This window comes from Moschus berezovskii, chromosome 20 (genome assembly GCF_049115385.1).
Source record: "Moschus berezovskii isolate FMDL1 chromosome 20, NW_MosBer_1.0, whole genome shotgun sequence".
Classification (NCBI taxonomy): Eukaryota; Metazoa; Chordata; class Mammalia; order Artiodactyla; family Moschidae; genus Moschus; species Moschus berezovskii.
Genome location: NC_142479.1, coordinates 22435995 through 22454323, shown reverse-complemented (window position 1 = coordinate 22454323; position 18329 = coordinate 22435995). Strand labels below are relative to the sequence as shown.

General features: G+C 38.2%; 1 protein-coding gene across 4 annotated transcripts in view; it reads right to left on the bottom strand.

Moving 5' to 3' along the window:
- DHX40 (DEAH-box helicase 40) overlaps nucleotides 1-18118 on the bottom strand; it is a 45694-nt gene extending 27576 nt beyond the window's left edge. For 3 of the 4 annotated variants that reach the window (XM_055399747.2, XM_055399756.2, XM_055399766.2), the window contains exons 1-8: nucleotides 17936-18118; nucleotides 16927-17094; nucleotides 15360-15505; nucleotides 13848-13967; nucleotides 13418-13645; nucleotides 13130-13196; nucleotides 12073-12204; nucleotides 2136-2235 (exon numbers count right to left, since the gene is read on the bottom strand). In XM_055399747.2, coding sequence (XP_055255722.2) covers nucleotides 2136-2235; nucleotides 12073-12204; nucleotides 13130-13196; nucleotides 13418-13645; nucleotides 13848-13967; nucleotides 15360-15505; nucleotides 16927-17094; nucleotides 17936-18047 — 1073 coding nt within the window. In that variant the 5' untranslated portion in view covers nucleotides 18048-18118. The remainder of the gene's footprint in view (nucleotides 1-2135; nucleotides 2236-12072; nucleotides 12205-13129; nucleotides 13197-13417; nucleotides 13646-13847; nucleotides 13968-15359; nucleotides 15506-16926; nucleotides 17095-17935) is intronic. The other variant, XM_088828637.1, reaches the window with a different exon arrangement.
- Nucleotides 18119-18329: the final 211 nt, after the last annotated feature.

Genomic DNA, 18329 nt, shown 5'->3' with positions numbered 1-18329 from the left:
TGTCAAACTAACAACTACACAACAACTTTTCAGTTAAGGGTAAAACCTGAAAGTGAAGAAATTGGAACTCTATTGGTTCCACTGCTATTGGAAATGTAAAATGGTTCAGCCAATGTGGAAAATGGTTTGGTGGATCCTCAGAACATTAAACTGAGAATTACAATATGACTCAAACTCTCCATTCCTAGGAATACACTCAGAAGAACTAAAAACAAGTACTCAACAAATTGCATGTGTGTGTGCTCAGTTGTGTCCCACTCTTTGGGACCCTGTGGATTGTAGCCTGCCAGGCTCCTCTATCCATGGGATTTCCCAAGTAAGAACACTGGAGTGGGTTGCCATTTCCTCCTCCAAGAGATCTTTCCTACCCTGCGATCAAACCCATGTCTCCTGCACTGGCAGGCAAATTCTTTACTACTGAGCCACCTGTGAAGCCCACTCAACAAATACTTGCAGACATAAATTCATAGTGCACTACAGGGGCACTATAAGAGCCAAAAGGCAGAAACAGCATTAACCATTAAGAGACGAAAGGGTGAACAAATTATGGTCTACACATATAACAGAATGCTATTCAGCTATAAAAAAGCATGAAGTACTGATACATGCTACATCACGGATGAACCTCAAAAAACATGCTGAGTGGAAGAAGCCAGGCACAAAAGTTCACATGCTGTGACTCCATTTATATGAAATGCCCAACATAGGATATTCATTAAGTGGTGGCTGCCAAGGGCTAGGGTAGAGGCATAAATGGGCAACAACTCCTTAAAGTATATAGTTTTATTTGGGGGTGATGAAAAGTTTTAGGGCGAGATAGAGGTGGTGGTGGCACAACACTGTATATGGAATAAACACTACTTTATTACCCACTTTTCAATGTAAATCTTATGTTGTCCCATAAAAAACAAGGGCTTCCCTAGTGGCTCAGTGGTAAAGAATCCACCAGCTAATGCAGGAGATGCAGGTTCAGCCCCCGGGTGGGCAAGATCCCCCAGAGAAGGAAATGGCAACTCACTCCAGTATTCTTACCTGGAAAATCCCATGGACAGAGCAGCCTGACGAACTACAGTCCCTGGGGTCTCAAGAGTCAGATACGCATTTAGTGACTAAACAACAACAACAAATTAAAAACTTGAAAATCAGCTCTAAATCATTCTTACAGGTTCAGAATTAACTCCATTTACCCTTTAACACCACCACTTTAAGCCAATTAAATGGAGAACAAGTCAGGTAAAAAACTAAGTCAGGAACAGTACTAAGTCTACCATTCACTAAGGGAACATTCTGACAGACGCTATTTCATGACTATTGCCTTGGCTGGAAACAAAAAATTACAGAGATTAATTTACTCAAGAGAATTCCTCACCTAAGCCCTTAGTGAAACCATTATTTTTAAAGTTAAGGAGAGAAGCAGAGGAAATTAAACTTCCTCTTAGATCTGGATGATCATTTTACCCAAAAGAAACATACAGAACATTTGGGGCAGGTCCAGTCATCCTGTGGCAGAGTAAGACTTAGTTAAGGACATAAAACATACTGGGTAAAAGATAAGCATCCAGAAAGAATGTGGCTCAAAGGTATTAAAGAACTTCTCATTTAGCTATCAGTCTAGACTTAAAATTTCCAAGTGTTTCTCTACAAAATTTCTCAAAAATTTGATGGCATCATTGATTACACTGAAATATAAAGTCCATTTCACAAAAAGCTGAAAAGCAAGAAACAGTACCTCCAGATAAATACTTGGATTTACACAGCTAACTATATGAAGTGGAGCTGCCAGGTCAGAAGGGAATATCAGATCATTTTAGGTATACGCTGGTAATGGGAACATAGAAAAACAGGTTTGGCCTCCCACTGAAAGAAATCCTTGAAACATTACACATAATCTTACATTTGGGAAGAGAAAGCTACAAGTTGCCAAGTATAAGTATTTAAAAGTATTAACAGAAATACTATATGCACCTCCCATTCCATTTCCTATTCAGAGCAAACAATAATTACAAAAAATGGTGGGTGATTACAAGTTAAGTAGATGAGAGGGGAACTGGTGGAGGGCACAAAGACACAAACTTAATATTTTATGATTAGCTAAGTGACTTCCTTGGCTTTAAAGGGAATTTTAAAAATTATACCTGATTCCATCTATTGTCAAAGATGTTGCAGAAATATTGGTGGATATGACACATTTTCTAATTCCAGGTGGAGGTGGCAAAAATATTCTTCTTTGTTGATCTAAAATATATATGAAAAGAAAAGAATAATTCATAACACGCATGTGTCAAACTCAAGAAAAACTCATTTCTTTCCATTAGAAGTTGTTTTCTTCACCCCTTTAATTATCTTGAATTAAAAATACAATAGCAAAAACTACTTTTTTTACTCATCTTTTACTATTAAGATATCTGGATCCATGGAACCAGATTATTATTGCTAAAATAAACCCTACAGCAGTTCTTTATGTAGGTCATAGCTCCCTTCGAGACTTTAAAAACTGTGGGCCTCGTCTCCATTAAAAGTTACATATGTACACATACACAAAAATTTTCTAACAATATCAGGATGTTCGGGGGATCTCTAAAGCCCATCCACGCACTACAGATTTCTAAGAACCTTTCTATGCTTTAAAGACTGATTAACTAAGGTTAATCAGTTTTTCCTTTTTCAGATGCTGCTGCTGCTAAGTCACTTCAGTCGTGTCCGACTCTATTTGACCCCACAGATGGCAGCCCACCAGGCTCCCCCGTCCCTGGGATTCTCCAGGCAAGAATACTGGAGTGGATTGCCATTTCCTTCTCCTTTTTCAGATGACTCCATCTCTAAAGAAGTAACACCATCCTGATTTTCACTACCCATGCATTCTGAAGGGTGGGCCCCAGCAGCAATGCTTAGAGTAACTTTGCTCCTCTGGCCATAGTTTATGGTCCCAAGGATAAACCTCTCTCCAACTGGACAAGTTCTCATTCTCCTTTGAATCTCTTGGAATAAGGTCCAAGAGATGCTCAATTTGATTAGCCCAGTCTCTTGCAAAGAGGAAAAATTAACTTGTGAACCATAGGGAAGTGACTAATACATATGGAGGAAAGCTAGTCTAAAGAGAGGAAAGAATGAATCATCTGTAACAGTTCACAAGAGAGTATTTCTGGGTGCCTGGCAATCTCCAAGCCTTAAGAGACATGGTATGAAACAAGTAGAAAGATGGATTTGGCCAGACTTGCCCTCCTGCCTGGTTAAGCAGAGAACAGGAGAGTTACTGTTTCAAGGAAATGATAACAGCATAGGTAAAAGGAGATAAGTGAAAACTGTTAAAAGTCTTGATTCATTCTGAAAATTGTTAAATTTGAAGAGTGAATTGGCAGAAACAGGAAGTAATAATCAGAAAGATGTTTAAAACTGAGGTCAGAAACGATGATACTGACAAAGTCTACAATGCTAAGTTTTCAAATGAGTGGTCATGGTGGGATGAAGGAAAAGGTCACTAAAGTTCAAGGGGTCAAGCAAGAGATTTGGGTAGATTGTCTATTTCAGTGATCTCCAAAACTTAGGAGTTGTCATTCCAGGGAATATACAAGTCAATCTACTGGCCTATGAAAAGAAATTATCAGCATATGTATTTATATTTGTATATATAAATTTGTATTTGTATCTGTATATACATATTTCAACATATATATTTATAGTGAACAGTAAGTATATACATATACTGTGAAAAGAAAAAAAAATTAAATATATGGTTGCATTTGATTTCCACAAGATATACCCACATTCGTTTAGAAAAATTTTTCTACTTGAGCAACCTCAAATTGTTCTCTTCTCAGCAGCCAAGGAAATCTTAACCAAATCTATTTTTAAATAAAGTACAAAACGTGTTTCTAAATAAAATCTTACAAAGATCCACGTATTCCTAATATATAAAACAGACCAAAGCTGAACTCTCACAAAGGAGAAAAGGAATGATACATACAAGCACAATTTTAAAATCATATACTAGGCCAACCATCTCATTTTATAGATGACAAAACTAAAGCCCAGAGAGGTTAAGGGGCCTGCCCAAGATTCACATATAGACAGGCAAATTTAAAACCAAGTCAAGTATTACTGCTCTTCTACATCATCCTGAAATTAACTTAAGTAAAAAAAGTGCTAGAAAGGCAACTTACACATAAGTGATAAAAATTATTTTTTAGGTTTTTCTTAGATTTAGGTAGCTCATTTCTTCCAGATAGTTCAAATGAGTCATACACTACCCGGTATTTCACATTACGTTTGCATACTTATCTGCTGTCTATCTATTCTACTACAATGTAGCTCTGTAAGAACAAGGACTTTCTCTTATTCAAGACATACCACTCCCCTCCCACCCCAGTACCTAAAATGCCTGGACCACAGAAAGTGATCAATAAAGTTCAATGAATCGATAAATTTTAAAATGCATGGTATAAATAATAGAGATCCTTCTACTTTTAAAATTCCACATTACCGTAGAAGTTTACATAAATTCGAAATGTCCATTCTGAACATATTTATGATCAACTCTGTTTTTCAATTAACTCATTTCTAAAAGTACCTAGTTTTAGTCTTCAATTCAAGCAAGATTTCAGTTTAGCACTGTTCACTAGTCAATTAAAAAGTCCTTAACCTGCTATTTTGACAAGACTCATGTTTGTTTCACATTTACATTTCACCCATATATTTTAACACCATATTCTACAAGTATAAACATATGCCAATTTTATGTCTCTTTGTAAAGGTTTGGGGGAAAAGTTAAATACATATATCCTAAAGCACATTCTCAGTTTCCACAAAGAAAAGGGGAAACAATACTTTCACTGTGTGCGAGCTTAGTTCCTCAGTCGTGTCTGACTCTTTGCAACCCCATGGATGGTAGCCGACCAGATTCCTTTGTCCATGGAATTTTCCAGGCAAGAGTACTGGAGTGGGTTGCCATGCCCTCCTCCAGGGGATCTTCCCGACCCAGGGATCAAACCTGCATTTCTTACATCTCTGTACTAGCTCTTTACCATGTCTCCTCCACCAGGCTATTTACCACTGAGCCACCAGGTAAGACAACTGAACAAGGCACCAGGATGTAAATTAACAGGCGAGGAGGTAGGACTGGCAAAAAGGCAGAAAGATGTTCCAAAATCTACCAAGAAATAAAGATACTGAGGCTAGACCACTTAACACTCTTAACATTCCTAAGATACATGTATGTTCCATATTATATGTTAAGGCCAACTGAAACATCCTCATAAAATTTATTTCAAATTGTTCCTAAAGCAGAAACATGTTTGAAAGAGAGAGTGTGTGTGTGTGTGTGAGGGAGACAGAGAGATAAGAGAAAGAGAGAGAGAAAAGGTGTATAAAAGGAACACAGAGCTATAAACAGAAACCATTAATCAAAGGGGGAAAAAATGATTCTGGAACAAAATAAAAGTAGTACAACACTGTTCAGCTCAAACTCTACCCCCACTGGAAGTCATTTTTGGGTACATCAAAAATAGCTTATGAATCCTCACTAACACAGCTGAAAATCAAACTTCTAACACAGAGAAAAGGCTTGAGATTATCAGTAAATGCAGTTGAAAAGATACAGTAACTGGAAGGAAGCTAAAATATATGGAAGAGAGGCAATCCAACATAACAATTAAAATTGCAGATCAAAAGAGCAACCAATTTATCATGTTTGTGGTGGCAGTTGCACAGATACGTGTGCGTGTGTACTCAATTGCTAAGTCGTGTCTGACTCTTTGCAACCCTATCGGCGGCAGCCACCAGACTCCTCTGTCCATGGGATCTTCCAGGCAGAAGTACTGGAGTGGGTTGCCATTTTCTCCTCCAGGGGATCTTCCCGACCCAGGGACTGAACCCACATCTCCTGCATGTTTTGCACTGGCAGGTGGATTCTTTACCACTGAGCCACCTATGAAGCCCCTACACAGATATGTACATTTCTCAAAATTCATGAAACTGTATACTTAAAACGGGCATAGTTAATTGTATGAAAAGTATACTTCAATAAAGTTGATTTTTTTAAAAAGCACATAAAATTCCAGGAAATTTTTACTATAAAACACTCAACACAAAAAGATATTCTAAATGAAATTATTGAACTTTAAGGATAAAAATAGGAAATTTCAAGCAATCAGACAGATAAAACAAATCACTTACAAGGAGGGGAAAAAAAATCAGGTTGGTCTCAGACTTCTCCGCAGCAACAATCAATGCCAGAAGACAACTGGACAACGTCTACCAAGTTCTAAGGAAAAGAAAGTGTAACCCAAGAACATAAAACCCAGCCAAGATGTAGCTCAAGTATAAAGGCAAAAGCCTGACATTCCCAAACAAAAGAACTACAAAAAAACAAAAACACCCAGGATCGCTTCTATTAAAAAAAAGAAAAAAAAAGGTTAAAATCTACCCAATCTAAAATTAATCAAAAGTACTTTAGGAATGGTAAAATCATGGTAAAAGGATTGATGATAAACACTGAATACATCTGAACAATGTAAAAATAACTGACAAAAATCAGAAGGGGAGGATATAGAAGAATATAAGTACTTAAGTCTTCATCTTTCAAATCAGGCAATAGATAAGATCTCCAATCAAATACCGTCTAATTTTAGCATATGTGCTGCCAAAGTAAGCACCAAATATAGTCTAGAAGGAAGATACTAACTTCAGCTTAATATTTTTCATTTTTTTAAACTTAGAGCAAGCTTTTATTATAAAATATTATCTCATGGTAAAGATTTACTTGAAGTTAAAAGTTAACAATTCCTTCAAGTAAATTCAAGTAAAATTACTTCCTAATAGTATAATCTCACTCTTGAAACAGTATTTCTTTCAGCCTACCTACTTACTTATCCTTCTATATGTACACACGTACACACACACATACACAGAGATCTGAATAATGTTTTTTCTAATGTTAAAGATGGTTATTTCTGGATGGAGTTTGAGGTGATTTCTTTAAGTTTACCTTTGTAATTTTGTACACTGCTTGAATTCATTATAATGAAACTGTATCATTTTCCCTCAACTGAGTAATTTTTCTTTAAAGAGAGACACCATCTAGGTTAATTCTGCATAGAGGAAAATGCATTTTTTGGGTACTTTTAAACTTCTACAAAAGGCAGAAAGGAAACACAAAGGAGCATATGTAAAATCAACCCATTTTTCTTTAAAAAAAAAATAAAACATATCTAAATGTATAAATAAAAAGGTCATAACGATATACCTCAAAATATTAATAGTGATTATCATTTAATCATGTTGGTGGCATCTAAGTTTAATTATTTTTCTTACTTTGATGATTTTATTGTTTTTAAAAAGTATGTATTTCTTTCTAAGATAAAAGTTTTCATTTGGGGAGAAAACACATAGACTGAAAGCTTTTATGTGAAACTCACTAACCTTATTCCCCCACATCTTTAGTCTTAACATTTAAGGAAACTATCCTAGACCCTTGGTACTAGACATATTGAAAGTAGTTTTGTTTTGTAAGCAGAAGAGAAAAAACTATTTTTGGATGTATGCGGTAATCTAAATGAGCAGTTTCTCCTCTTTTAAAATGTTGTACACCACCCCAAGGCAACACTCCTCTCCTCTTCTTCATCTGCTGTGGAAACACAGGTACTGTTAGATCCTCCACTACTGAATAAATAACCAGTAATCAAATGGAGATTCACCATGTGACCTCAGGGACATCACTTAGCCTCTGTCTGTAAAATAAAGAAATCTGATTATGCATATATATACATATATATATACGGGTATATGTGCATTTTTCTAGAAAAACAGCCATGGCTTTCATTACTTAAAAAAAAAAAATCTAAGATTCCCACACTCCACAAAAGGCTTCTGCACTGAATTAGAGAATTACCTCAGTGGTAAAAATGCCTAATTCAATGCAATGCATAACTGAACTGCAAACAATTCAACACAATGCATAATTCACTTATGAAACAACAAGTATATTTCAGTTCATAAATTTTTGTCGGGGTTTAAGCTTTCCCTAAATGCACAATAAAGAAGAGAGAAAAGGTTTGAGAGAAATAAGAATAAAGTTCTTATTCTTGAGTTTGGTACAAGACATTAATATAACAGAATATCAAGCAGAAAGTGAAAAACCTGGAACTCAATTAACAAACATTTAGTTAGGACTTTTTCAACACACAGTACTTGTCCTCAGGAAGTTCACAATCTCAGAGAGGGGGTGAAACAACCGTAACACAAGTTAAATGTGTTAAATGCCACAAGAGGTACAGTAAAGCACAGTGAGGTTCAGACAAAGAAGGGACAAAAGCCAGCTGTGAGGAGGGAAAGCAGGGAGGGTTTTTATGGAGTTGGTTGCACGTGTGAAACAAAATAGCAGAATTTCGAATAGTGAGGGGGGAGAATAAAAGGGAAACGAGGAGTTCAAGTTCAGGGAGGAGCAAACACAGAATCACAAAAATGTTGCCAGAGGAAAACAAATCAAAAATAGCTCTTCCATTTTGAGCCTGAGTGAACATCACAAGGGGTGGGGGTCAGGGGGAGTTCAGCCCAGTGATCAGGGTCATATGACCTGGTAACAGTATGAACACCTCAGCACCTCTTCACATTTGACAGATGAGAAATTTTTATGTCAAGCAGGGAGATATTTAAAGATATCTCTTTAAAATAGCCACACTCACAGCTAGCTCAGAAGTTAAGAGCAAATATAAAATATCCACCTCATAATGTCTACCTCGTCACTAAACCCATCGAACCCCCTCACTCCAGGCTATAGGCAGGAAACCCTTCTTCCCTCTCCTCACTCCCAAATGCAAGCTTTCGGTTCCTCAGGCTAATAGGAAATAAAAGAAATAACACTGTATTAAGGTCTCTCCCCACAACCCAAAGTAGCAATAACAAAGAAACTAAGCGCTTTATTGTATTTACCAGGCTTCTAAAGAAAGCCTTAGATCCCAGGAACCTGCTATTGTCTCTCTACTTCATCAAACTCCATCTCACCCATTACTCAGGACCTCATTGGCTCCATCTGAATGCCTCTTTGCACTGTCATAAACTGCTACAATAAATACGGTTATGATCATAATGGATCACCAGTAGCTCACCTTACAGTGCCCCTGGAACCAGAAGCGGGGAACTAAAATAAACAAAACTGTTCAGTAATGGCTCTGCTGCTGCTGCTGCTAAGTCACTTCAGTCGTGTCCGAGTCTGTGCGACCCCACAGACGTCAGCCCACCAGGCTCCCCCGTCCCTGGGATTCCCCAGGCAAGAACACTGGAGTGGGTTGCCACCTCCTTCTCCAGTAATGGCTCTACTCAAACCCAATTTCACATCTTTACCATTTACCTATATACACCAACTGGAATCAAGATTGCCAGGAGAAATATCAATAACCTCAGATACGCAGATGACACCACCCTTATGGCAGAGAGCGAAGAAGAACTAAAGAGCCTCTTGATGAAAGTGAAAGAGGAGAGTGAAAAAGTTGGCTTAAAACTCAACATTCAAAAAACTAACATCATGACATCCGGTCCCATCACTTCATGGCAAATAGATGGGGAAACAATGGAAACAGAGACTTTATTTTTGGGGGCTCCAAAATCACTGCAGATCGTGACTGCAGCCATGAAATTAAAAGACGCTTGCTCCTTGGAAGAAAGGCTATGACCAACCTAGACAGCATATTAAAAAGCAGAGACATTACTGTGCCAACAAATGTCCATCTAATCAAAGCTATGGTTTTACCAGTAGTCATGTATGGATGTTAGAGCTGGACTATAAAGAAAGCTGAGCGCCGAAGAATTGATGCTTTTGAACTGTGGTGTTGGAGAAGACTCTTGAGAGTCCCTTGGACTGCAAGGAGATCCAACCAGTCACTGATTTTCTAAAGGAAATCAGTTTTGAATGTTCATTGGAAGGACTGATGCTGAAGCTCCAATACTTTGGCCACCTGATGCGAAGAACTGACTAGAAAAGACCCTGATGCTGGGGAAGACTGAAGGCAGGAGGTGAAGGGGACAATAGAGGATGAGATGGTTGGATGGCATCACCGACACGATGGACGTGAGTTTGAGTAAACTCCGGGAGTTGGTGATGAAGCCAGGGAAGCCTGGCGTGCTGCAGTCCATGGGGTTGCAACGAGTTGGACACGACTGAGCAACTGAAGTGAACTGATATACACCAACAAAGAAAATCACATACACTGAGATTTAAGGCTGAAAGCTGGCTAAAGTCATACTGGAAGGAAAATGAACACCAAGTTATTAAGCTGGCATTTTAATTCAGTTGGCAATAGGAAATGACTGGAGGTACTGAATAGGAGACCAACACAATCAGAGTTGTGCTTTTGGAAGATTATATTTACCACAGCAGGTAGGATGGCAAATTAAATCAGGGAAAATCAGTTAGCTGGATATGTTAACAACCCAGGAAAGCAAACTGAGGATCCCAATTCTAATGGCAATGAGGGAAAAAAGAAGAAAAACTAAGGCTCTGGAGAAGATAAAGGCAAAAGAAAACCTGTAGGAGTTGCCACGTGCTTGGACTGTGTGATCTAGGAGATGACGAACACACCAGAAAGCCCTGTGAGACCCAGGAGGCCTAGAGTGCAGGAGACTGAACTACAGACAGTTTTCAGGAGTCATCACAAAGAAGTGACAGGTGAATCCTAGAAGCCAACCTCTCCAAACCAGAGAATTCTAAGAAAATAGCAAGCTAAGGAAGAAACCTTAGAAAATAGTCTTATTCAGAGGGGAACAAAGGCCAGGGAGAGTGGTAAGGCAACAACCTTATGGAAATAGTGGTCAGAAGAACCAAATAACTATCCTACACAACAGCATTTAAGGAGACTTATTATTAACCCAAAATCAAAATACAAACTAATAGAAAAATGCCATGAGATTTGAGGAACAGGTCACTAGCAAGCTTTAATAGTATAAAAACTTAATTTCAGGAAGATAAACAAGAAGCAATGGCAGATAAAGAACAATTATTTTCAATGTGGCAGTAAGATGGAAAGAATGAACTTTATACTGAAGGACTATGTACGTATTAACAATTAACACAAAGCAACTATACCAGGTTTTGAATTACCTTATAGTTACAAAGTAAATTATAAAAGAATTTGTAGATAAAATCTCCAAAATAACTGAGAACCTTAAATACCTAACAAAGACCCTACGAATTCCCTTGAAGATGTAATAATCTAAAATAGATGTCATTGTTGAATGTGAGGGCCCAATACCATCATCACAAAAGGAATTTCTAAAATGGCATGTCTACAGTTATTTACCAACACATACATTTCTGAACTGTTCTTGTTAATATAAGGATAAGAACCACCTACTCAACGAAAACAAAACTACACATAAAATATAAAAACATTCGATTGCTTTTTTGCATTACATAAATGCCAATCCCAGTCAAAGTCCAAATAGGAGACTACAGGTTAACTTCCCTTTCATATTACAAGTCAAATTCCATAATACAATAGCTATACAAAACAAATTCTAAACCTCATTCAGTAACATTTATTATGAACAAACAGAATGATCAGAGTTAGAATTTGTTCTCTGAACTTAAAAAAGAACAACATAACTTGAAAAGTAGACTAGTATGCGTGGCTACATAAAAAGAAAACAATCCACTCTCTCTGATACATCTGAATATGTAAGATTCCTAGATTCTGTGGCAGTGGCAAATTAGATTTGATTCATGGTACTATTATCAAGGAATTATAGCCCTCATTTCAAAAAATTAATAACAATATTGTTTTGCTGGGAGAGGACACAGCCCTCTCATAACAACAATAAGGGGGATAGATGACCAAAGTCTTGAAAAAGTGAATGTGCAAAGGCTTCAATAAAAAAAAAAAGTCATGTCTCTCCAGGGATGAAGGATGGTTCTCCAATCACTATTTCTTGATCTGGGCTGTTGGTTACAAAGGTGAGTTCACTTTGTGAAATTGACCTAAACACTTACTATCTGCACACTGTCTATAAACATGTTATTATCCAATAGATTATTCAATATAAAGTTCTTTAAAAATCAAATTTTCTGTTCTAGTGAGGAATTACCTGTTGTCATAGATCCATAACAGGGCAATATTAACAAGCCATCTAGAGTGGTATCTTGGACATCATAATCATAATCAACAGATTCTGCCATCTGAAAAAGTAATTCACAACTTTTTTCGATTTCAAACTGACCTGAAATGAGGGGAGAAAATAATGTCAGCAACTGAACAGCAAAATTAATTTAAGAACGAAAAAGAAAAACCCTTCTAGATTTATGTTAGTTGTGCATATTTTAAATATCTCATTTGATCTAAAGTAGATGAACACAAGCTGTACCCAATCCCAACATAAAATTAAAAATACAAGAAATACCAGTTTCCAAGGAATTTAAATCTCTAAAGGAATAAAAACATTTACAGTCATCAAGTCTTTCATCTTGAAACATGGTATTTGAGGAAGATTCAATAAAGTTAATCATTACCATAGGGGATACTGCATTTGATGTCAAAAATACTTTCCTTAAAAAGGCTAAGAGATTGTTACAATGTCTCACTTCTGACATTAGTACAGGCAGTGTAGGAGGTGAGCCATGAAATGACTCAGATCTGTTAGCAGAAAGCTGCTACTTGAAGAATCACACCAGTCTGAGATTCAACTATTCTATTTTTGATCCAAAAAAGCATTGCCTATGAGACTCGGATTCCACACCTTATGCACTGCTACCACACAGTACCATCCCACCACTCAAAGAAGAAAGCAGCCAGTAGGATGTCTTTTGAAATAATGAAATTAGTCATTCACGTCTAGGACTGTTTAGTGGTTAACAGCTCTATATACGGTAATAAAAATATTAATATTTTACCATTTAGTATCTTCCTACTAAAAGGTCAGTGTATTTTACATATGTTTACTAAGGAGACCTGTGGTTTTTAGGGCCGTGTAGAATTATGTTACATGTCTTATAATAGATACAACATCTAAAACTACTCAGATAACCATAAAAGCCTACGATAAAATGAGTAGAGCCTCGATTTTCCAACAAAGGTACACAGTAGTGTGGTGCCACATTCCCCTCATATAAAGGGCAGAATTTTTAAACCTGGTCCTGAATGCTCACCAGTCAGAAAAACCAAGATGTCTCCAGCCATTTCATTCAAATGGATATCCATGGTCACTTTCACAATCTAAGCAAGAAACACAAGCATAAAATGTTAGTGGAGATAAAATCCCCACCTGCACTACCGCCACTTCCCTCAGTTCCACAGAAAAATTAAATTTGATTCTCAAAAGCCCTACGACCTATGAAGGCTGACATTAAAATACTAGAGAAAAAATGAATTACCAAACTACTCATCAACTAGAATCACAGATACAGAAAAGACATAATAAGGATGCCAAGTAATACCGCTTGAATGTATGCAGTATTTTCTCTATCTCGTGGACCAATCAAATTGCAGAATTTTTCTCTGACTGGATAAAGCCTTCCAGGTATATCAAATATTGGACAATTTCCAAAGAATGCAGAGAGCTTGGCTAATTCCATTGTTGCTGACATCACAACGACCTTTAAATGCTCCTTCCTGTTAGGAGACTTCTCCTGAAATAGCTTCTTCAATAAACCAAATAAGATATCCTGAAAGAAAAGTAAATTTCTAGTAAGTCACAAGTGTATATAACAACCAACTTATTTTAAATATTTTGCTCTCCTTAACCAAAGGATTCATATTTTAATCGATTAAAATGTAAGGAAGGGAAGGCAATTCACTGTACAGTACAAAGCTACCCCCAAAGAAATAAAACTGTCTAATAAATAAGCAATAAAATTAAATACTCACTGTAGTTAGAGTTCTCTCATGGGCTTCATCCAAAATAATGACACTGAACTTGGTAAGATTCGGATCTCCCAGGATATGTTTCAGTAAACATCCATCAGTCATGTATTTGATTGCTGTTTCCTAATGTTCAAACAGCAGAGTATATTAAAATACAGATAAAAATAAAAATCACAGAAATGTACTCCTGTTTTGCAAATTAAAATTTTCCCCTCAAATGTACAGACATCAAGGGATCAAACTAATCTGACTAAATAAGAGAGTACATAAAACAGTCTAATAATATATTTTAATAACATGGATGGTAAATTATGAAACTTGTGATCTACACAGGCAGGAAAACTAAGGGGAATGTTCCGGGATAAAGCAACAATAAGGAAATACAATTAAGTCAGTGGAAAGTGGTTAAGACAACGCAGTGACCTCTGGTGAGCAAGCTGCAGGAAACAATGATGAAATGGGATTCGTCCCCGTCTCAGCTATTTTAGAGAACTTAGGAAAAAAAGGAAGGTGGCACCATTCTTCTCATGCTATTCCTCCCTGACCATTTTCATATTACAAAAATAGGATCAGCCGACTAGCATTAAAAGAAAGTGAGAATAGGAGTTAACAACAGAGCTATCCATAAAACAAGGCAAGGAGAAAAGAAAAGTCCCAGCAGTGACCACCAGGAACGCAAAGACAGTATTTTGGGGAGTTACTCTGTGCCACTATTGCTAATTCCTGTTAGGGACCATAAGCAAATCAGGGATTATTTTGTATCTGTTTTAGGATTCAGAAATCGTGAGGGGATATAAACTGTGGCTATGAACTATTACCATGAATACAGAAGATGCTCAACAAATATTTGCTCAATAAGTTTGTTAACCATCAGTTTTCCACTGACTTCAAGAATTCAACCATATAATATGGATGAACCTTGAAAACATTAGCTAAATGAAATAAGCCACATAAAGGCCACAATATTGCATGATTCCACGTTTTAAGTATACAGAAATGCATAGAGATATAAAGCAGAATAGAAGGTACCAGGGACTACTGGAGGTGGGGGGATGGGAACATGGAGCTCTGTTGTTTGAGATGGTGAAACTGTTCAGAAAATATAGAGTGGTAATGGTTACAAAACACTATGAATGTACTTAATGCCACGGCATATTTACCTAAATGTGATCTGAAAATACTAAAAATGGTAAACCTTACTTTATGCATATTTTACTACAATAAAACTTCTTTTCAAAGAACACAAATGTAAGTTACGTGTCAAGAACTGTTACAGCTAAAATACACAAGGGAATCCTATGAAGAAATCAACATAACTGTCACAAAACTGACAAGGGAGAAAAGGGGAAGGCACCCAGGACAAGACATTAATAATGGGCAATACAAATTAATTCTAATCTGAGGCTTTATTTCTTTAAAATGCAAGTGGAATTTTGAATCAAAATCTTCCATAATTTTTCTCACTCTTTCTATAACTTTACACTACTTAACTAAATACAAACAAAACTTTGGTACCTTGGAGCTGCAATCATCAAAACGAACTTGGTATCCTACTTTGGATCCCAATGTGCATTTCATTTCTTCAGCAACCCGCTGGGCAACAGATATGGCAGCTACTTTTCGTGGCTGGGTCACACCAATCATACCATGTTGTGAAAACCCTATCAAATCCAGAGGTAAAAAACACAAAAATGTTAACCACTGCTTCCCATTAGAGTTAAACTGTTTCTGGTCAATCAATACAAACTGTTCAAGAGTTTCTCAAAGAAAACTCTGCAAAATTAACAATACATTGTCTTACATTTGCACCATGGAAATTTAAGTATTAATTAAAAATAAGAATATATATGAATAACCATACACATATACATGATTAATAACCATTCTCACATACATAAGAATACATATTAACAACCATTTAAATGTACATATTTTAATTTGATTTTTTCCAATTTCAGTCTTAAGATTTACTCTAAAGAGTAAGCCAAGAATTTTTAACCCCTCAGTTCAGTTCAGTTCAGTCGCTCAGTTGTGTCTAGGAAGACATAAAATTCCACACTTCCTAAAACAGATTTACTTTTTCCACAGAAGTTTAAATATACCACTTTTCATAGGTTCTACCATTTTAGTATCTCTGAAAGGAAATGCATCTTATAACTGATGGTATTTTTTTTCTTTACTAATAGTATGTAAAATAGTGGTATGTCTTAACAGCATCTTTTATAAAAAATTATTTATTTTCAGTTGTGCTGAGTCTTCATTGCTGTGTGGGCTTTTCTCTAGTTTCAGCAACAGGGACTCCTCCAGTTGTGGTATATGGGCTTCTCCTTTAAAGCTCTAGGGTGTGAGGGCTTCAGGAGTTGCGGCTCTTGGGCTGGAGAGCAAGGGTTCAATAGTTGTGGCGCATGGGCTTAGTTGCTCCACTGTATGTGGGATCTTCCCAGACCAGGGATCCAACCCATGCCTCTTGTATTGGCAGGCAGATTCTTTACCTCTGAGCCACCAGGGAAGCCCAATAGATAGCATCTTAAAAGACGTGATTTATAAGAGTAAGTTAATATATAAGCTAAGAAATTTTTATAATATCCAACATAATTTTGCTGTATACCAACCTTAGGATATACAGTTTTACCATATTGAAAGGAAAGACACTGTAAGGGTAATTTGTTAGCTGGCCTGATGTTAGGAAAATCAAGGAATAAACAGTTACCTGATATCACTCTGGAAAAAGAACCCAGAAATAGTAATGTCAGCAACAGATATCAATATATCCCTTCCCCTGAAAATCATTTTAATACCCAACGTTCAGCAGTCGACTGCAAGACAACCTACTCTACAGCAAAGAATCAATATCTACCTATAATTCTATCTGGAATTATTATGGTAACTGAAAATGCCATTTCAACTAATTCCTGAATCTGAAATAAGACTGTAAAAAAGAGCGAAATATACAAGGACAGTGTGCCAAGAGAAGAATCGGACTGTAAAACAAATGATAGGCATTTATGTAAAACAGAAGTCCTATTAGCTTTTAAGAGGATATTTTTTAAATGCTCCCAATATTATCCCAGAATAAAATTACCTGCTTCATATAGATATTTTGGGAGTTGAGTTGTTTTACCACTTCCTGTATTTCCAGTAACAATAAGGAATGAATTGTCCCTCACAGCTTGAATAAGCTTTTTTCTTTGTTTCTGAATGGGAAAAGTTGGAGTAGTTCCTCCCTCCTGTGATGTGCATCCTTTCTCTTCTGTAATGACACGGCGGGGGGAGGGGGGTGTGCAATTAAAAGGCCTGTAAAGATATCTCAATTTCCCAAAACTGAAAAAGACAGTGACAATAGAATTTTAGGGCTGGAAAGAATCAATTTCTCGGTGAAATCCCTTACATCCCATTTGCGAGCGACTGTTTTTAAGCTCAGAGCAACTTTTTTTTAGGGAGATCAACGAGCATTTCTTAATGCATGACTCAAAGTATCTGACAAAGTAAGCCTAGCACAAGGCTATGTATTTGCAAGTATACCTATCCAGAAGCACAAAAGCCAATTTTATTAAATAATAGACCCCCAAACTGGAACAGGGCAGAAAAACTCTCAGCTAAATTAAAAGCCACCTGTATTTGCTTCTGATTCACGGTTCAAGTTAGGTCCCGGTTCAGAGTGACTGATATCCCAGAAGGCCAAGTGGTGGGTAACCATGGAAACTGGCTCCTGGAAACTGGCTCCCTTCATACCGTACCCAAAGGCAGGCTGGCGGCCCGGCGGAGGGGCGGAGGGTTGGGGGGGGGAACTGGTGGGTAGAGAACAAAGGCTTTCTGAGCCTATTTAAGAGCAGGACGCGTCCCGGCGTTGGGGTGCACTTTTTTGCCCCCCAGCAGGGTTTTCGCCCAACTTAGATCTGGGACCGCCCCTCTCCAGTCCAAAGTGGCTCACTGGACGCAAAGTTCGCCTCCGGCTTGGAGGGCGACAGGAAGGCTGCAGCCTGCAGCCTCCTCTTCTCCGCCTGTCTCAGGCGGACTTTCATCCCCCCCACCCCCCGCAAAGCCCCGTGCTACCACTCCCGCTGGCCTCCGCGGAGTCCCGCGGACCGCACCTCTATCCGCGACGGAACCTGCCGAAGGCCGCTCTTCCTGGAGGTCTCTCGATCTCTCACCTTCCTCCTGCCGCCTTGGCGCCCTGCCCGCGACGGCGGGAAACCGGGACATAGACCTGGCCCCGAGCGGAGGTGAGCACGGCCACCGGTCCTGAGGAGATGGGCGGGGACAGGCGAAGACGCGCCCTGATGACGTCGCGGTGTTTACTTCCGCGCGTGCGACTCGGGCGAGGGGCGGGGGAACCGCCCGATGACGTAGCTCGAGGAGCCCGCCCGCCCCGCGCGGAGCGGAGCGCCGGCCCACGCGGATTTCCAGCCCGCCGCCCGCGTGCGTTGCGGCTTCGCGCTCGAAGCCAGCCCCGACGTCCGGGAGAGCCCGGTCCAGGGTCTCCGC